Raw genomic sequence first — 16,952 nt, forward strand, 5'->3', positions numbered from 1 at the left:
TATTTCACTTAGCATAATGCTCTCTAGTTCCATCCATGCTGTGGCAAATGGTAAGAGTTCCTTTTTCTTCTTCCTCTTCTTAAAGAATACCTTTCAGCATTTCATATAATACTGGTTTGGTGGTGATGAACTCCTTTAGCTTTTTCTTATCTGTGAAGCTCTTTATCTGACCTTCAATTCTGAATGATAGCTTTGCTTGGATAAAGTAATCTTGGTTGTAGGTTCTTGCTATTCATCACTTTGAATATTTCTTGCCACTCTCTTCTGGCCTGCATGGTTTCTGTTGAGAAATCAGCTGACAGTCGTATGGGTACTCCCTTGTAGGTAACTGACTTTTTTTCTCTTGCTGCTTTTAAGATTCTCTCTTTGTCTTTTGCTCTTGGCATTTTAATTATGATGTGTCTTGGTGTGGTCCTCTTTGGATTCCTTTTGTTTGGGGTTCTCTGCGCTTCCTGGACTTGTAAGTCTATTTCTTTCACCAGGTAGGGGAAGTTTTCTGTCATTATTTCTTCAAATAGGTTTTCAATATCTTGCCCTCTCTCTTCTTCTGGTACCCCTATAATTCTGATGTCGGTACGCTTGAAGTTGTCCCAGAGGCTCCTTACACTATCTTCGTATTTTTGGATTCTTTTTTGATTTTGCTTTTCCGGTTGGGTGATTTTTGCTTCTTCGTATTTCAAATCTTTGACTTGATTCTTGCGATCCTCTGGTCTGCTGTTGGGAGTCTCTATAATATTCTTTATTTCAGTCAGTGTATGCTTAATTTCTAGTTGGTCCTTTATCACAACGTCGAGGGTCTCACTAGATTTCTTGAGGATCTCACTACATTTATCGGCGGTTTCCATAAAATTCTTGAAAAATCTTAGAAACGTGGTTTTGAACTCTATATCCAGTCGTTTGCTGTCCTCCATTTCTGTCATTTGTGACCTGTTTCTTTGTCTTTGCATTTTGTCTGCTTCCCTGTGTTGGTAGAGTGGTTTTGTGTGCTAGGTGTCCTACAGGGCCCAGTGGCTCAGCCTCCCCAATTACCTGAGGTGGACACTCTTGGTGCACCCCCTTGTGGGCTTTGTGCACAGTCTTGTTGTAGTTATGCCTTGATTGTTTTAGGTGTCACTGGGAGGAATTGACCTCCAGGCCAATTGGCAGTGAGAATCAGCTGTGTCTGCAGTGGGAGAACTTCTGTGCTGAAGACACCCTTCTGGGGCAAGACTTGCTTCAGTGGGGCTTTGGTGCTCACTGAGTCTGCCCCCTGAGTGTGTTCCTTATGAATCTGAGGAGTTGTAATCTGGATGGTCCCACTCTGACCACTGGATACACTGGCTCTTGGATCTAAGGAGGTGCTAATTAAGCCTCTTCCTGAGGTTACCCAGCAGGAGCTACGAAGAGATATGCAGATTCCCCTTCCTTTTTTTGGGGTTTGGGGGTGCCCAGATGAGGCCCAGCTGGGAAGCAATGCAAGCTGCTGTGGGGCCTTGGGCCTTCTCTTGGAAGTTCTGGGTCTGTCTGGCCCAGCTGCAATTTGTTAGGTAATTTTCAGGTTGCAAAGGACCCAGGCATTCATATGCAAAAGCCTTTGCAGCAGCCTGGGTGGGGCGGGGTCTTGGAATCAACAGGGCGGAGCAAGCAGCTATGGCTGATTCTCAGCCCTGGCCTGAGGGGCCGTGCGTCTCAGTGACCCGGTAATTGCTGCCAGCACCTCTGAGGGAAAGCCGCCCTCAAGTTCCGAGTTCTGCCTGCTGCCAGACCATCCAGTTTCTCCCCGTATGAGCCCTGGGACCCCAGAGATTTCCCGGAACCAGAGTTCAGAGCAGTCAGGAGCTTGTGACTCCCTCCCGATTCAAAAAGACAGCCGAGTCCTCAGGTGCCAGCCCCTTTCCCCGTGCGCCGGAGCCTCCGTACCTCTGCACTTTACTTTCGTAGCTCCTCTGAGTCTGTGTGCTTTTCTCTTTCCTTCTAGTTGTAGAATTTCCACTCAGCCAGCCTTCCTGTGGTTCTGGATGATGACCGTTCTGTCTTTTAGTTGTATTTTTGAAGTTGTTGTCGGAGGCAGCAATTTCCGGTGTTTACCTATGCCGCCATCTTGGTTTCTCCCGAGTCATTTTCTTAAGTGGATACTAATTCAGGTGCACTTGTCTGTGACTGTATCATGCATTACACTCCTGTCAGCACACGGTTCTTTGACAGTTTGCCTTTTGAGCATGTCCCTGTCTTCTAACAACACTTATGTTCTTGAAAGGCTGGAGAGAGAGGAACAGGAAAAAAAGGAAGAGGAGGAAAGACTTCACCTAGAAGAGGAAGCCCGTAAGCAGGAAGAGGAAAAGAAGCGGCAGGAAGAGGAAAAGAAGCGGCAGGAAGAGGAAAAGAAAAGACTGGAGGAAGAGGAGGCCAAGAGGAAGGCCAAAGAGGAGCAACTGTTGAAAGAAGAACAAGAAAAGGAAAAACAAGAAAAAGAAAAGCAAGAAAAAGCCATGATTGAAAAGCAGGTACTTATGAGTCTTTGTATAGACTTTGCCTTAAGGGCCTTAGTTAACATTAGGTAAAATTAGTTAAATTTGAATGACTCATAATATTTACTTGAAGTATTTTCTTAAACCAACTGGGCTGGTTATTAAATATGAGTTACTTTGCCCTGGCCAGCATGTTCAGTGGTTAGAGCATGGCCTGCACATTGGAGGGTTGAAGTGTCTCAGGTTTGATTCCCAGTCAGGGGCATGTACTTGGGTTGCAGGTCCAATCCCCACCCCCCAGTCAGGGCACATGTAGGAGTCAACCAATCGATATGTCTGTCACATTGATGTTTCTCTCTCTCTCCCTCTCTCCCCCTCTCCTCCTTTCCACTCTCTCTAAAATCAATGGAAAAAATATCCTTGGGAGAGGATTAAAATATATGTATATATGAGTTAATTTTGGCAATAAAAGTGAAGTTGGTAATGTTTTCTGTATGTCAGTTTGGGTTCCCTCAAAGACAGACCCTGGATGAGAATATGGGTGCTAGTAATTGACTCAGGAGAAGATCCCAGGAAGCTGGTACCCAGGGAGTGAGAGGAAAGCCAATGTAAGCGCATTGATGAGTGGAATACTGTGGGCAACTGGAACTCACTGCCTTTGGGACTATCTAAGAAACCGTGGAACATGCCTTAGAATTGTCCCTCTGAGGGGTGAGGAAACGGGGTTTTCTACCAACTTCTGCCTCTCATGGCTGAAAGTCAATCCTTTGGGAATTAGCTTCCAGAAACTCCTGGCCACATATATACTTCATGGCCAGAGGCTTCCATCAGACATAGAAAGACCTTGGCTACATATGGGAAATGTCTGCACTTGACTTGCTTGGTGGACCAAGGATAGATGAGTGAGGTCTAGCCAGTCTGCTGTGTCATAGAGCCGGCTGTGTAAATCCACATTGAATGTTGGAGCAGCACCACTTTGGGGTAGAGATGAGGTCAAGGAACATATGCAAACCCCAGGGAATTACTATAGTGTTTTCTTAACTTAGTAAAGCCTATGCCTTGGTTTACCTGTTCCTATCAGAAGGAAGCAGCAGAAGCAAAGGCCCAGGAGGCAGCTAAACAGATGCGTCTAGAAAGAGAACAAATCATGCTGCAGATTGAACAGGAGCGACTGGAGAGGAAGAAGGTAAGAGCTAAGGGATTTGGAGGACTGAGCATAAGGCAGGAAAAGGAAGCAAATTCAGTACTCTTGCTGTTGTTGGGTAGAGTGATCTTAGAATTCTCAAATTAGATCAGGTTCATTTATAGTGTTGTTCAGATCTGCTACATCTTTATTAGTTTTCTGTCATCTTGTTCGATCATTTACTGAGAGAGGAGTGTTAAAAGCTCCATCTGTAGTTATGGATTTGTCCATTTCTCCTTACAGTTTTATCAACTTTTGTCTTATATGTTTTGAAGCTCTGCTGTTAGGTGAATGTATATTTCAAATTACTTAATTTTCCTATTGAGTTGACACCTTTATCATTAGAAAAATCCTTCTTTATCTCCAGTAATACTTGTCTTAAAATCTACTTCGTTAGTCTATTTGTGATTAGTATTTGCATAGTAAATCTTTTTCTGTCCTTTTTCTTTGAACCTATATATGTCCTTATCAGTGTAAACAGCATATAGTCAGGACTTGTTATTTTAATCCAGTTTGACAGTCTTTGCCTTTAAATTGAAGTATTTGGTCTATTTATATTTAATGCATTCACAGAGAACATTGTGTTTAAGGAGGATGATTATAAAGGTCCATTCTCATGGTGTCCTAGTACCAGTCTGGGCTTTGTGTTGCTGTAGGCCTGGGAGCCGGGAGACCAATCTGTGGTCTCCCCTCCCGATTTGCATCTCAGCCTCACTTTCTCCAGGGCAGTCCTCTTGAATAGCAAGTAGTGATTTATTGAATTTTAGGTAACCTAAGGAGAGGAAGGAGAAAGATGGGATGTAAATGAAAGCAACATTCTAGATAGTTACTAGTTTACTTTCAAACATTTGACCTTGTCAATAGGGCAAAGGTGTACATCTTCAAAACCGACGGAAAACCTTTCTATGCTCATTATCCTCTACTGACGTTTCTCTTTCATGAGTTTTCTGAGAAATATGAAATTGCATATAGTCCCAGATAATTTTATGTGGTTTTGGTCTTATATTCCTCTTACCTGGTTCTTTTTGGTTCCCAGAGAATAGATGAAATCATGAAGAGAACAAGAAGGAGTGACGTGTCTCCGGAAGTGAAGGTAGGCATTCAGAATACCATTGTGATAGTCCATGTGCTGAGTGGCAGAATACATTCAGAGGGATCGTGGATCTCGGAGAGGAGCAGCCAGACAAAATGGACCCTTCCTGCCTTGTTCCTGGCTGGATTAAGGAGACTGCAGGTGCCCGAAAAGAGGAGTCTCAGAGAGGAGTCTCAGAGACAGGGTGGTAATTAAAAATTTCCTCAGAGAAATGGGGGTGGGAATGCAGGGAGAGACACAGTAGTCATGAATAAAAAAAGAGAATGGTGACATATGAGTAAGGGAAACACAGCTGATTTGTAATAAGCTCAGAAGATCCAAAGAACTACCATGGAGCAGGCAGATGGCTCAGTGTGGTTCCAAATACCCTCCAATGCTTTTTAAAGCATTTGTCTTTCTATGTGAAGTCAGCCTTCCCTCTGTTTTCAGAAAGAAGACCTGAAAATAGAGCTCCAGCCTGCTGTGTGTATGGAAAATAAGCTAGAACCAGTTGTCCCGAACAAAATAGGTGAGTGTGAGGTCTGGTTCTTGGGTTTCTCCTTTCAGCAGGTGAGGGCTTGACGCATTTCCTGCAGGGGACAAGTACTCGGGGGTCCTAAGAGCGTGATTGCTGGACGGGGGCTGCGTACTTTCCCTTCCCGTTGGAATCTCCATCTCCAGCACAGGTCTGCCAGGTCCATTTGGAAAGCACTGGGTTCCTCAGTTACGCTAATAGTAGTGGAGCAGGAGCCAGCAGTCTGTTGGCCCATACTGCTTTCCAGGAGCTTAACTGCTGGGCAGGTTCTATTAAGAACTGACCGCTGCTTTGTGGTGGTGTCTTCTGCCTTCCACACTTCTGGGTAATCCAGCTCTTTTTTAGCATGTTAGGTGAATATATATTTCAAATGACTTAATTTTCCTACTGAGTTGACACCTTTATCATTAGAAATGTCCTTATTCTTGCCCAGCCAACATGGCTCAGTGGTTGAGCATTAACCTATGACCCGGTTGTTGGCTCAATTCCCAGTGTGGGGTGTACAGGAGGCAGCTGATCAATGATTCTCTTTCATCATTGATGTTTCTATCTCTCTCCCTCTTCCTTCCTTTCTGAAATCAATAAAACACATTTTTCAAAAAAGAAATGTCCTTCTTTATCTCTAGTAATACTTGTCTTAAAGTCCGCTTCATCAGCCTATTTATGATTAGCATTTGCATAGTAAATCTTTTTCTGTCCTTTTACTTTAAACCTATGTGTGTCCTTATAAGTGTTAACAGCATATATTCAGGACTAGTTATTTTAATCCAGTTTGACAGTTTTTGCCTTTAAGTTGAGTGTTTTGGATATTTTATGATTAACAGAACGACTTTGTGTTCTCAATCAGAAATCAATGGATTGAGCACCTGCCAGGAAGTTAACAGTGTGGAGCGTGCTGCCCCAGCAACTTGCCCCCGAGACAGTTGCTCCAGTGGGCTTAAACCAGTTGAGGCACTTGTTCATCTGGATGCTCTGGATGGGAAATCAAACAGTCTGGATGACTCAACTGAAGAAGTTCAGTCGATGGATGTGAGGTAAGTCGATTTCTGTTGCATTTGAGCCTCATCTCTTCTCCAAACACCTCCCCAGCCTCATAGTTGATTTCTTTATTTTTACACACCCAGCTCACCGCAGGTAGGTTCGGTTGCCATTCAGGAAAGCTCTCAGTGGTACATTAGTGTCTTGGGTCAGGCTCCTTAGAAGCAGAGCCTGGGGCGAGGGGGTCTAGGGCCTGCGATTTATCAGAGTTCTCAGGAGAGAGCAGGGAACAGGATGGAGCAGGGGAAATCACTAGGAATTTCTATCAGAGCATGGTCTGAATGAAATATGGAGGCAGCCTACACGCCACTGATCCATCAGTCATTGGCTGTGGGCTGCTCAGGGCAGGGGGATGCTGGTATAATGTCTATGGGAATGAGGCTCCCATCAGCTGAGGGCAGTTTTCCTGAAAACGGGTGGCAGCTCTGAATCCTTAGCAGCAAGCTCTCTGCAGCTGAGGTATGAGTGCGCCTGCAGGTAAAGGGGCACCCACAGGGCCCACAGTGTCTAGTGTCTCATGTTTAAGTAAACCTGTCATTGGAGACTTAATAATGGAACTAGTTTGCTTTCAGATTCTAAAAACATAAGTATGTTTGTGGATGACACAACCTGGCAAATTAACCCCAGACAGAGAGGAGACCGCCCTTTGCATGGGGTTGGGCAGAGGCACTTAGAACGGAGAGCCCTGGGCAGTCAGCCTTCCCTCTGTCTGGGAGTAAGTGGGGTTCTCTGAGTCAGGAGGGACCCACAGTGTCATGTAAAAGCTCTACTGGAACTTGCCCTGCCCCTTGGCTGTGAATTCCCAGCTTGGTCTGAGGGAGGGGAGGGCATGAGGCCGAGGTCTTTCCCAGGGCACACCGACTGTAACTACCCCAGCTCGGGCACCCAGGCCTGAGCCAGATATGTGAAAACCCAGGGTCTGGCAGCCCCATCACCAGAAGAGTAAGTCCTATGCAAACTGATTGCAGGGCCTTCTCGGCTTTTGCCGCCATCTCCCCATCTCCTGTCACCACTGGCCACCAGCAGCCACCGTCATAGCAGGCTGCCCCCAGGGAAAACAGCTGAGGCATCTTAAAGGTTAACATAACATTCTCACTCCACCCCACCCCCTACCCTTATATTGAACCTGATTCTTCTTTTTTTTGTGTGTAAACCTCACCCAAGGGTATTTTTCCATTGATTTTTAGAGAGACTGGAAGAGAGAGGGAAAGACAGAGAGAAGTAGCAATGTGAGAGAAACACATCGATTGGTTGCCTCCCACACAAGCTTGCTCTGACCAGGGCCAAGGAGGAGCCTGCAACTGAGGTAGGTGCCCTTGATTGGAATCGAACCCGGGACCCTTTGGTCCACAGGCCAACGCTCGATCCACTGAGCCAAACCGGCTAGGCAGTGGTCGGCAAACTGTGGCTTGCGAGCCACATGCGGCTCTTTGGCCCCTTGAGTGTGGCTCTTCCACAAAATACCACGTGCAGGCGCGCACGTACAGTGCGATTGAAACTTCGTGGCCCATGCACAGAAGTCGGTATTTTGTGGAAGAGCTTGTATTTTGTGGAAGAGCCACACTTAAGGGGCCAAAGAGCCGCATGTGGCTCGCGAGCTGCAGTTTGCCGACCACTGGGCTAGGGCATGAACCCCCTTAGTCTTCATGTCTCTGGGTGGGGGAAGAGGTCAAGACATGGCACCAGCCAGGGTTCAAGAAAGGACAGGAGCTTTCTGTGCGTACTGAGTTGTCCCTGTGGCTACCTCCGCTTTGGAGAGAGATTTCTGGAGGTTGTGCCCAAGTTGGGGCATTCTCTCCTCCCCAAGCTCTGACCAGCTCTTAAACCCCAGGAGTTGAAGCGGGTGTTCCTGCTAATGAGGCAGGTTTCCCAGGCTCCAGCCACCAGAAGTAGTGTCAGGTCTGCTGCTGCTCAGTGTGAGGGAGAGGTCTTCTGAGCTTCTACAGTGCAACGGGTTTTTCTAGACCAGTGGTTCTCAACCTTCCTAATGCCGCAACCCTTTAATACAGTTCCTCATGTTGTGGTGACCCCCAACCATAACATTATTTTCGTTACTACTTCATAACTGTAATTTTGCTACTGTTATAAATCGTAATGTAAATATCTGATATGCAGGATGTATTTTCATTGTTACAAATTGAACATAATTAAAGCATAGTGATTAATCACAAAAACAATATGTAATTATATATGTGTTTTCCGATGGTCTTAGGCAACCCAAAGGGGTCACGACCCACAGGTTGAGAACCGCTGTTCTAGATTCTTCTCTAAGATCTTCTTGAGGGGAAAAAGAACAGACAGACCAACCTGGCAGCAGCCTTATTCTGGCTGATAAGAGAGACTCCAGGTGACAGGCCCTCAAACTGCAGCCCACTACTCATGGTTGGCACAGCTGCCTTCCGTCTCTAGGGAGAGGAGAGAGGGAATAAGGCCCACTGGGCAGAAGCTGGATAAGTCAGGGGGCGGAGTGGAAGTCTCACTTTAGAGAAGGAGTGGGGGGAGGGAGAGATTCACTCTGCAGGTGCTGGGTTGGATGGTGGGGTCCTTGTTGAGATGACCCCAACCTTCACTGAGCACCCACAGCAGGTGGCTCACAGGAACGCCCCCAGCAGGAGTGTGTCCTGCTTGCTCGCAGGAACCCTGGCAGGAGAAATGACTGTCCCATTTTACAGTGGAGGAAGCTAAGGCTGGGGAACAAAAAGCAGTTCGCCCAGGCTACACTGCTAGAGAGAGGCAGCATCCCAAGCCCTGAGGCCAATTAGGACCCTTCCTCGGCTCACTTTCAACTTCCAGCCTTTGCATTCTGTCAGGGTTTCCCATTTCCAAGGTTTGGGAAGTACTTGGTTTCTCTGCAGTAGAGGGCTGGTGCCTGCGCTTCCTATATCCTTCCTTCCTGTACACGGTGTGAGCTTGACCTTCACAGCCCTGCTCAATCCCCTTCCCTTGTTCTCATCCACGGGGCCTTGTGTCTGTCAGTGACTCAGATTTGAACTAACATTTTTTTTTTACAATGTGTTACATACAAGCTCTGGCTCTAAATCCACCTTCTCTAGGAAAGAAGAGTAGTATAACAAAATATTAGAATTAATAGTTCTATCTGTCTATCTGTCTGTCTCTCTCCCTCTCCTTCTCCTTCTCTCCTCCTCTCTCTGCCCATCCCCCTCCCCCCCTTAGTCCTGTTTCAAAAGAAGAGCTTATCTCCATCCCAGAATTTTCACCAGTGAGTGAAATGATTCCTGGGATGTCTCTGGACCAAAATGGAACTGGTAATGCCCGAGCTCTTCAAGATCTCTTAGATTTCACCGGCCCCCCCATGTTCCCCAAGAGATCCAGTGAAAATCTCAGCCTGGATGACTGTAACAAAAACCTGATCGAAGGATTTAACAGTCCCAGCCAAGAAAGTACTCTGAACACCTTCTGTTGACAAATACAGCATCTCTTTAATGAAAGGTACAGTCTTTTGATGATAGTCTACACCTATAACTCTCCAACTGGGGTTGTGAAGGTAGGATAAACATCACTCAGCCTCCTGGGTGGTCAGTTTTATTTATTTATTTTTAAATACTTTATTGATTTCAGAGAGGAAGGGAGAGGGAGAGAGAGATAGAAACATCAATGATGAGAGAGAATCATTGATCGGCTGCCTCCTACACGCCCCACACTGGGGATCGAGCCTGCAACGTGGGCATGTGCCCTGACTGGGAATGAACTGTGACCTCCTGGTTCATAGGTTGACACTCATCCACTGAGCCATGCCAGCTGGGCCGGGATGGTCAGTTTTATTTGAAAAATGCAAACATGAATATGAATATATGGTATATAGTGCAGCACACAGAGTAATTGAAGTGGATTTCAAGTAAATCCTTCATATGGGAGCCTTCAGCACCACACCTGCCATGCCCAGCTCTGCTGTTTGGGGTCTGTGGATGGGGTGTATGTGTTGAAAAGCACTGCCTACAAGTTTGACCTAACACCTGTCTCAAGTAGGACCTTATTTAGAAGAGAGAATGCACTCATAGTGGTGCGAGGTAGTGTTAATAAGATGAACTCCCCTAGTTTTACTCAGCAACATCTCATGTTCTAGCTAGAATCATTCGTATACATTGATGTTGGGCCAAATGATTGCCTGTTCTGTGGACCCATTCTGGAGTCTTCCAAAGTAAACATTTGTTCCTGGAGCATACCTGAGGGAGTGGGGGTTTGAGGCGGGGGACTGAAGTTTGTGCCCTGAAGTTTTTGTTCCCCACTTTTGACCTTTTTTCTTGCCAGAGTTCTTCTAGAATCTCTTATTGTTTAAGTTATATCTATGGGTTCCAAACCCCTCTGCATTTGTGTGCATTTAGTTATACACACCTCACATTGGATTTACTTCAGTTTGGGGCTCATTTGTTGTTCAGTGATTAGAATTAATTTATAAATTAATCCTAAATTTGGAAATTAGAACTTATTAGGTTTTTTATAACTTAATAATGCCAAATTCCTCCCGCTGTACACTCCTTTTAGATATTTTTATAGTCTCAGCATTCTCTCGGTCACTTTTTTCCCTGCTGCTCCATTCCTATAACAGAACTTTGATGCCTGATATGACTTAGTCCAATCTTTCTCTTTCTCAAGTGAGGAAACAGGTTGAGGAGGCCACATGGATGAGGTCATGGTGTTTCTTATACTTCTTTCTGTCTGACCTCAGCTATTGGCTGTACACAGCACATTTTAGAGTTCCCGTCTCTTGGCTCCTGGGAAAGCAGTTGTGGTCCCTTCACACGTGGGAGGGAATGTATGACAGATAATTTTTAAAATAAAGAATATCCCTGGTTTGGAAGAGCAGCTGCCTTCTTGGACACTTCAAAAACAAAAACCATACCTAAGGATTCTATTTCCCTGACATACGGCTTAATATTTAATAGAAGTTTTCTTTTGTTGTTAGCATACCTCCAACCCTTCAGTTCACTGACCTCTCTATTCAGTAAGGACCAGAAAAATCCACAAAACCTAGGCTCCTCTAGTCTAGTTCCTGCATTTCTAACAAAAAGAAGTGCAAACTCCCTGTCCAAAAAGAAAAAAAAATACCTGGGCTAAATAATTGCATTCCTATTGCTTGTATACATTTTTCATATAGTCCAGTTCTCAAGTTCTTTCCAGCCAGAGGTGGTACCTGCAGGGTTGGGGGGAGGGCATTTGGAAATGTGTTGGTTTTTAAAAATATATATTTTATTGATTTTTTACAGAGAGGAAGGGAGAGGTATAGAGAGTTAGAAACATCGATGAGAGAGAAACATCTATCAGCTGCCTCCTGCACACCGCCTACTGGGATGTGCCCGCAGCCAAGGTACATGCCCTTGACTGGAATCGAACCTGGGACCCTTCAGTCCGCAGGCGGACGCTCTATCCACTGAGCGAAACCGGGTAGGGCTGTTGGGGGTTTTTTGTTGTCACAATGGCTGGTGGCAGCTCTGGCATCTGAAAAGCAAAGCTTGGGACTTTGAACATCCTGCAGGTTTTCAGACAATCCACACAAAAAAAACTCAGCCCACCCAAAAGAACAGTCCTACTCAAAATGCTGCAGCACTTCTGCCGAGAGATGCCGTGTGAGCCACGGAAAAGAAACTCACCAGGCAGGCAGAACATCTCAGTGTGGGAGCATTTAGGGAGAGGGCATAGGGGCTGCAAATTGCAAATACTCAGTCTCTTCATCGGTCTCACCGAGGTCTGTTTGTGAATTGACACAGGTGGCGTTTAGAGAAGCCATGAAGCTGCTGGCCATGAGATCCAAGCTGCCAGCCCTTGGAAGGAGCTCCTGTCGTCCCTAACCACTGGATTCCAAATCATTAAATCGAGATGTAATTGTATTCCTAGTTAGTATATCAAACACTGGCCACTCTTGGTAGAAACCTTGCGAAGTTGGCCTTGTCGGGCTTTAGCGACATTTCATGTTACGGTTCTATTTATGAGCTTCGGCTGCTGATAAAGTGCTTACTATACTATTTACTCTATTATCATAGTGATCATCCGAAACCAATGAGTCATTCCAGCTGGGAAGTTCACCTTGTAACCATTCTTATTCCCAAAGTTGGAGCACATAAACATTTAGATGATTCCTGTAAATATTCTAGACATTTACCCAGACTCTACTTAAACATATACTGATCGTGGGCTGCATATCTCCCATCTTTGTTTAAAAGAAGAAATTCCAGAGGGTTTTCCCCTCTCTCTGAGGTTTCTTTGTTGGAAGTTACTATCAAGAAGCCGTTTTATTATTAAGCTTAGTCACCTGCCAAATGCGTTGCGCCAGATTACTCCTTGCGGAGCTAATGGAATAACTTGTTGAGTAAGGAATCCATTATACAGTGGAATGATTGCTGTTTTCTGATATATATTCCTATAGACATGAGCAGCTGAATCTAGCGAGGACCTTTTCATGTTGAACCTTAAAATCTCCAAGCTGTAGACACTCCAAACCATCAAGTGGCTTTTAAACTGAGTGAATCCTGTGTCTCATGCACTGGTGGTTGGTTTTGATGTTGTTGCTATTGGGGCTTTTGTTTCTTTGTTTGCTCCTGTGTTCGCTCAATTCTAATAAAACCAGGCACAAGTGAAAATGATATGCTCCGAAATGAAGGGGCCCTGAACGAGACTCTGTGTGTCACTATAATGGACTTTAACATAGAACATCTGAACAGAGAATAGATGACGCTAGAATGTATACTCCTCGTGTTTTATGCCCTATAATGTGTTTTCTTAATTTAATTTCTTGTGGTGAAATGTGACTTTCAGATTAAAATGACCTTTCCTTCTTTGAAACCCTTTTTTTGACTTGTACAATAAGAGCTTAGAAAGATCCATACTTCTGACCGAGGTTTGCAACCAGGAAATACAAAGCAGTGTCAATAGTAATCTTGTTTATGTGCTTTCAAAACCAGCTGCAGTTTAAGACTTTATTAGTTATGGAAACTGTGTATGTTTGTGTATGTGTAAAAACTAAAATAAAATATATGCCTCCACTAACACAGTGCCATTGATCTTGATGACTATTGGGGAAAATCCATTTTATGATAAGCACAGAAAATGATAGCATAGTCTGTCTTTCAAAAAATGCCTTGCCCTCTTTCTTACAGCTTTATTTTGCCAAATGTCTGTTTCGTTGTGATCTGTTGTCCTTCACAGTGTCATTATAACTGGGGTGATGCCTCATTTGCATGATGTGGACATTGTCTTTAATGTGAAATACATTTTCACTGAAGAGTTTGATAGCATGCTAATATTTTGTTTATTTCTTTAGGCTCAATGAAGAAATCTGCTGAAAGCAAATCAGTTTTTTTTAAGTCCATGTGGAAAACACACACAAAAATCTTGTGTGGCTGTCCTTTCCCTGTCAAACTCATTAAAATTCCTCTATTGTCAGTTCCAAGTGAAGCCAACTGTGGAAATAAGCTTAAGTGATGAGCTGCCCTAGGACATGATGAACTTCTAAGTACAGTAAAGTTGCTGTACTTTCAGACCACTGATGGGAGGGATTTCCAGCTAGTTAAGATGAAGTTAACCTTAGTGTAACCTACGAAAACATTCCACATAGCTATCTGGTGTCTAAACAAAATTATAATGGAATGGTGAGTGACCCTTATTTTCCAGTAAGCTGAAACCCAGACCAGCTTTTTTGTATCTAATTCATGGCTTGCCTACAGCCCGGGAGAGCGTACCAGCCAAGACCAGGAGCCAGGGAGGCAGCACAGGAATGGAGATGTTGGAATCCACATGGTAACTTCTGGGCTCCAATCTCGAAAGCTGGGGCTCAGTCAAATGCAGCCTTCCTAGCTCTGCTGACAAAGGCTTTGGCAAGGGCACAGGAGTGGACATCCTGACTCTTTCCATATGTTGGCCTTTGACAGTGGCATTACATATAGCTTCTGTCATCATGAGCTCTGGCCAGAGGGTCACAGTGGAGGCCAGTCACTCCTAAGAGCAATATCTATTTTGTGAACATTCTAAATTTTTCTCAGTATGTACAGTTTTCCTATTAGCAAATGTTGCTTTAAATTTAGAAAGCAAATGTAAGGAACTAATTTGTTTCTAGAGGTATCCCATTGGGACACAACACAGGGTTACCTCTAGCCCCACTCTTCAGCCTCCTTCAGAAAGCACAATTATATAAAATGGAGCAAGAACTCTTAGAAACATTAGGAAAGAGAAGCCTTTATAGGTAGTCTCTTTTGGGAGAATCCAAGAGAAACAACTAAAAAACCCTTAGAATAATTTCACAGGGGAGCCAACTACTAAATAGAGAAATTGATAGTTTTCTTACACATTAACAATAAACAGGAAGTAAATCCCAACAAAAGCCATGTCACTCCTAAAATTAATAAGCTATGTCTAAAACATGACCACAGTGCATTAGCATAGATGGAAATGGAAAGACAAGCCATGTTCCCAAATGGGGAAACCTACGCTTGTGAAGAAGACTAGTAGTAGGTGGCCCTCACATTTGTGCAGTATTTGTAAACTAAATGAAGTTCCAAGCAATGGGATTCCTTTTTTGCAACCTGAGAGTATAATTTTACACTTCATGTAAAAAAATAAACACACTCCTTTCTCCATCTTGCAGCCTGTGGAGGCTGCTTGGAACAGAACTTTTATAAGAAAAAATACAGGGTTTCCCCCCAAAATTGTTTTTTTCAGGGGACACCCTGTATGCCTGGAAGGCTGTGGTCCAAGGCCATTGTTATTGGCTGTAAGCAGGGTCTCCAGAACCAGAGGGAGCACACAGATCTCAAATTTGAAAGTGTGTATGCTTGATATAATTTAGAATTATATCTTAAAATTGAAGGTGTTTATGCTTGAGAAGATACTGAATTCTATCTAAACAAGAGATGTGCTTATGTGTGCAAAGCAAGTGACTCCTGGTGACAAAGCGAACAAAACCAGAGTCACCTGGGGAAGGGTAACTGTGTTCATGGAAACAGTGGCATGGTTCATGGGTATTTCCAAAACAACCTTCTTGCTTAGGCCATTGGACACAGAATTCGTATAATGCTGTTCCCCTCAAGGATTTAAACTTACTGAAAAGTAAATAACTAAAATGGATTTGTTCTCTTGGAAAAAAGAAAAGAAAATGAACACAAAGCTAAGAAACATGTGTTTTTAAAAGGGAGTTTAAAAAAAGTTTTTAAAAGGGAGAATTTCCCCCAACAAATAGTGAACTATATGATTAAACTTCCAAAACTAAAACAGTGTAGTCTGGTAGAGAAATAGACAAAATTTGGAATAGAAATAGAGATTAGCGATGTACCCAAGAGTTGTAAGACTTTAAGGCATGAATAGGGCAGGGTTGGAACATTTATTCCTATAAAGAATATGTGACTTAGTGTCCCTCTGAAGTCAGTGAGGAAATGATAAAGACAGAAGGAGGATCCAAGGTGTGGGTACAAATTATGGTTCAAAGTTTAAGTTAGGGAAAAATTTAGATACAAGGCTTGTTACCAGCCTTTAAAGTTCCTAAATTGATACCCCTCTCCCCAGGATGTGCCATGATCTCAGGAGGTGAGAAGCAGTGGTCTCTACTTGCTATGGTTTGCGCTTCTCCAGTCAGCACGTCCTGAGTTCCTGCTATATGTGAGATGGTCCTAAGACTTCTCCAAGCTCTGAGGTAGGTAGAAGAGGGTTATGTCCCTAGGGACACACAGATGGAACTTGGCAGAGCTGGGGGTGACGCCAGAGCCCCAGCTTTGGTTTCCCCGGGGAAGCTGACAAGCTCTTCTGCCCCTGAGAGCAGTGTTTTGCCAGAACAGGTGCAGATAGCCAAGAAGAGCCTGAACCCCCATGGGGAATCCTAGTTTTAAGTGTGCTTTTATTAAAAAAAAGATTGAGGTATCACTCATATACCATAAAATTCCCCCTTTTAAAGTATACATCTCTATCTTTGAATTTTCACAAAGTTGTGCAACCATCACCACTATAACTCTAGAACATTTTCATCTAAGTGTGCTTTTGCAAGCATTTATTTTTTAAAAAAATATAGTTTTATTGATTTTAAAGAGGAAGGGAGAGGGAGAGATAGAAACATCAGTGATGAGAGATGAATCATTGATTGGCTGCCTCCTGCATGCCCCATACTGGGGATGGAGCCCACAACCCAGGCATATGCCCTGACCGGGAATCAAACCATGTGTGACCTCCTGGTTCATAGGTCGACGCTCACCCACTGAGCCGTGCTGGCCAGGCTGCAAGCTTTTCTTTTTTCTTTGTTTTTTTATTTTTACATAGTTTTATTGACATATCAGTGACATATAGTCAACTGCACATATTTAAAGTGTACAATTTGATACTTTAAAAATATTTGTTGTTGAAAGTATTACATATGTTCCCTTTTCCCCCCATCGACCCCCTCCAGCCCACCCTACCCTACCCCACTCCCCGCTCCAGACCCTCACCACCCCAGTGACTGCATCCGTGGGTTACGCATATATGCATATAATGTCTTTGGTTGATTATCTCCTACCCATCCTCCCTCCCCTGCCTTCCCTCTGAGATTCCGCACTCTGTTCCATGCTTCCCTGTCTCTGGATCCACTCCATTCATCAGTTTATTTTATTAATTAGATTCCATATATGAGTGAGATCATGCAATACTCGTCTTTCTCTGATGGACTTACTTCACTTCGGGCTGCAAGCTTTTCTTATCCATTGG

At 44.1% G+C, this 16,952-nt stretch overlaps 1 protein-coding gene across 4 annotated transcripts in view; it reads left to right on the top strand.

Moving 5' to 3' along the window:
• The window catches only part of MAP7D2 (MAP7 domain containing 2), a 91,465-nt gene extending 78,188 nt beyond the window's left edge, over nucleotides 1-13,277 (top strand). For 2 of the 4 annotated variants that reach the window (XM_014455655.2, XM_023753680.1), the window contains 7 exons: nucleotides 2,237-2,483; nucleotides 3,529-3,633; nucleotides 4,667-4,723; nucleotides 5,153-5,231; nucleotides 6,085-6,271; nucleotides 9,450-9,725; nucleotides 12,002-13,277. In XM_014455655.2, coding sequence (XP_014311141.1) covers nucleotides 2,237-2,483; nucleotides 3,529-3,633; nucleotides 4,667-4,723; nucleotides 5,153-5,231; nucleotides 6,085-6,271; nucleotides 9,450-9,699 — 925 coding nt within the window. In that variant the 3' untranslated portion in view covers nucleotides 9,700-9,725; nucleotides 12,002-13,277. The remainder of the gene's footprint in view (nucleotides 1-2,236; nucleotides 2,484-3,528; nucleotides 3,634-4,666; nucleotides 4,724-5,152; nucleotides 5,232-6,084; nucleotides 6,272-9,449; nucleotides 9,726-12,001) is intronic. The other 2 variants (XR_002829219.1, XM_023753681.1) reach the window with 2 other exon arrangements.
• The last annotated feature ends 3,675 nt before the right edge of the window (nucleotides 13,278-16,952 follow it).

Source organism: Myotis lucifugus, unplaced genomic scaffold (assembly GCF_000147115.1).
Source record: "Myotis lucifugus unplaced genomic scaffold, Myoluc2.0 scaffold_49, whole genome shotgun sequence".
Lineage (NCBI taxonomy): Eukaryota > Metazoa > Chordata > Mammalia > Chiroptera > Vespertilionidae > Myotis > Myotis lucifugus.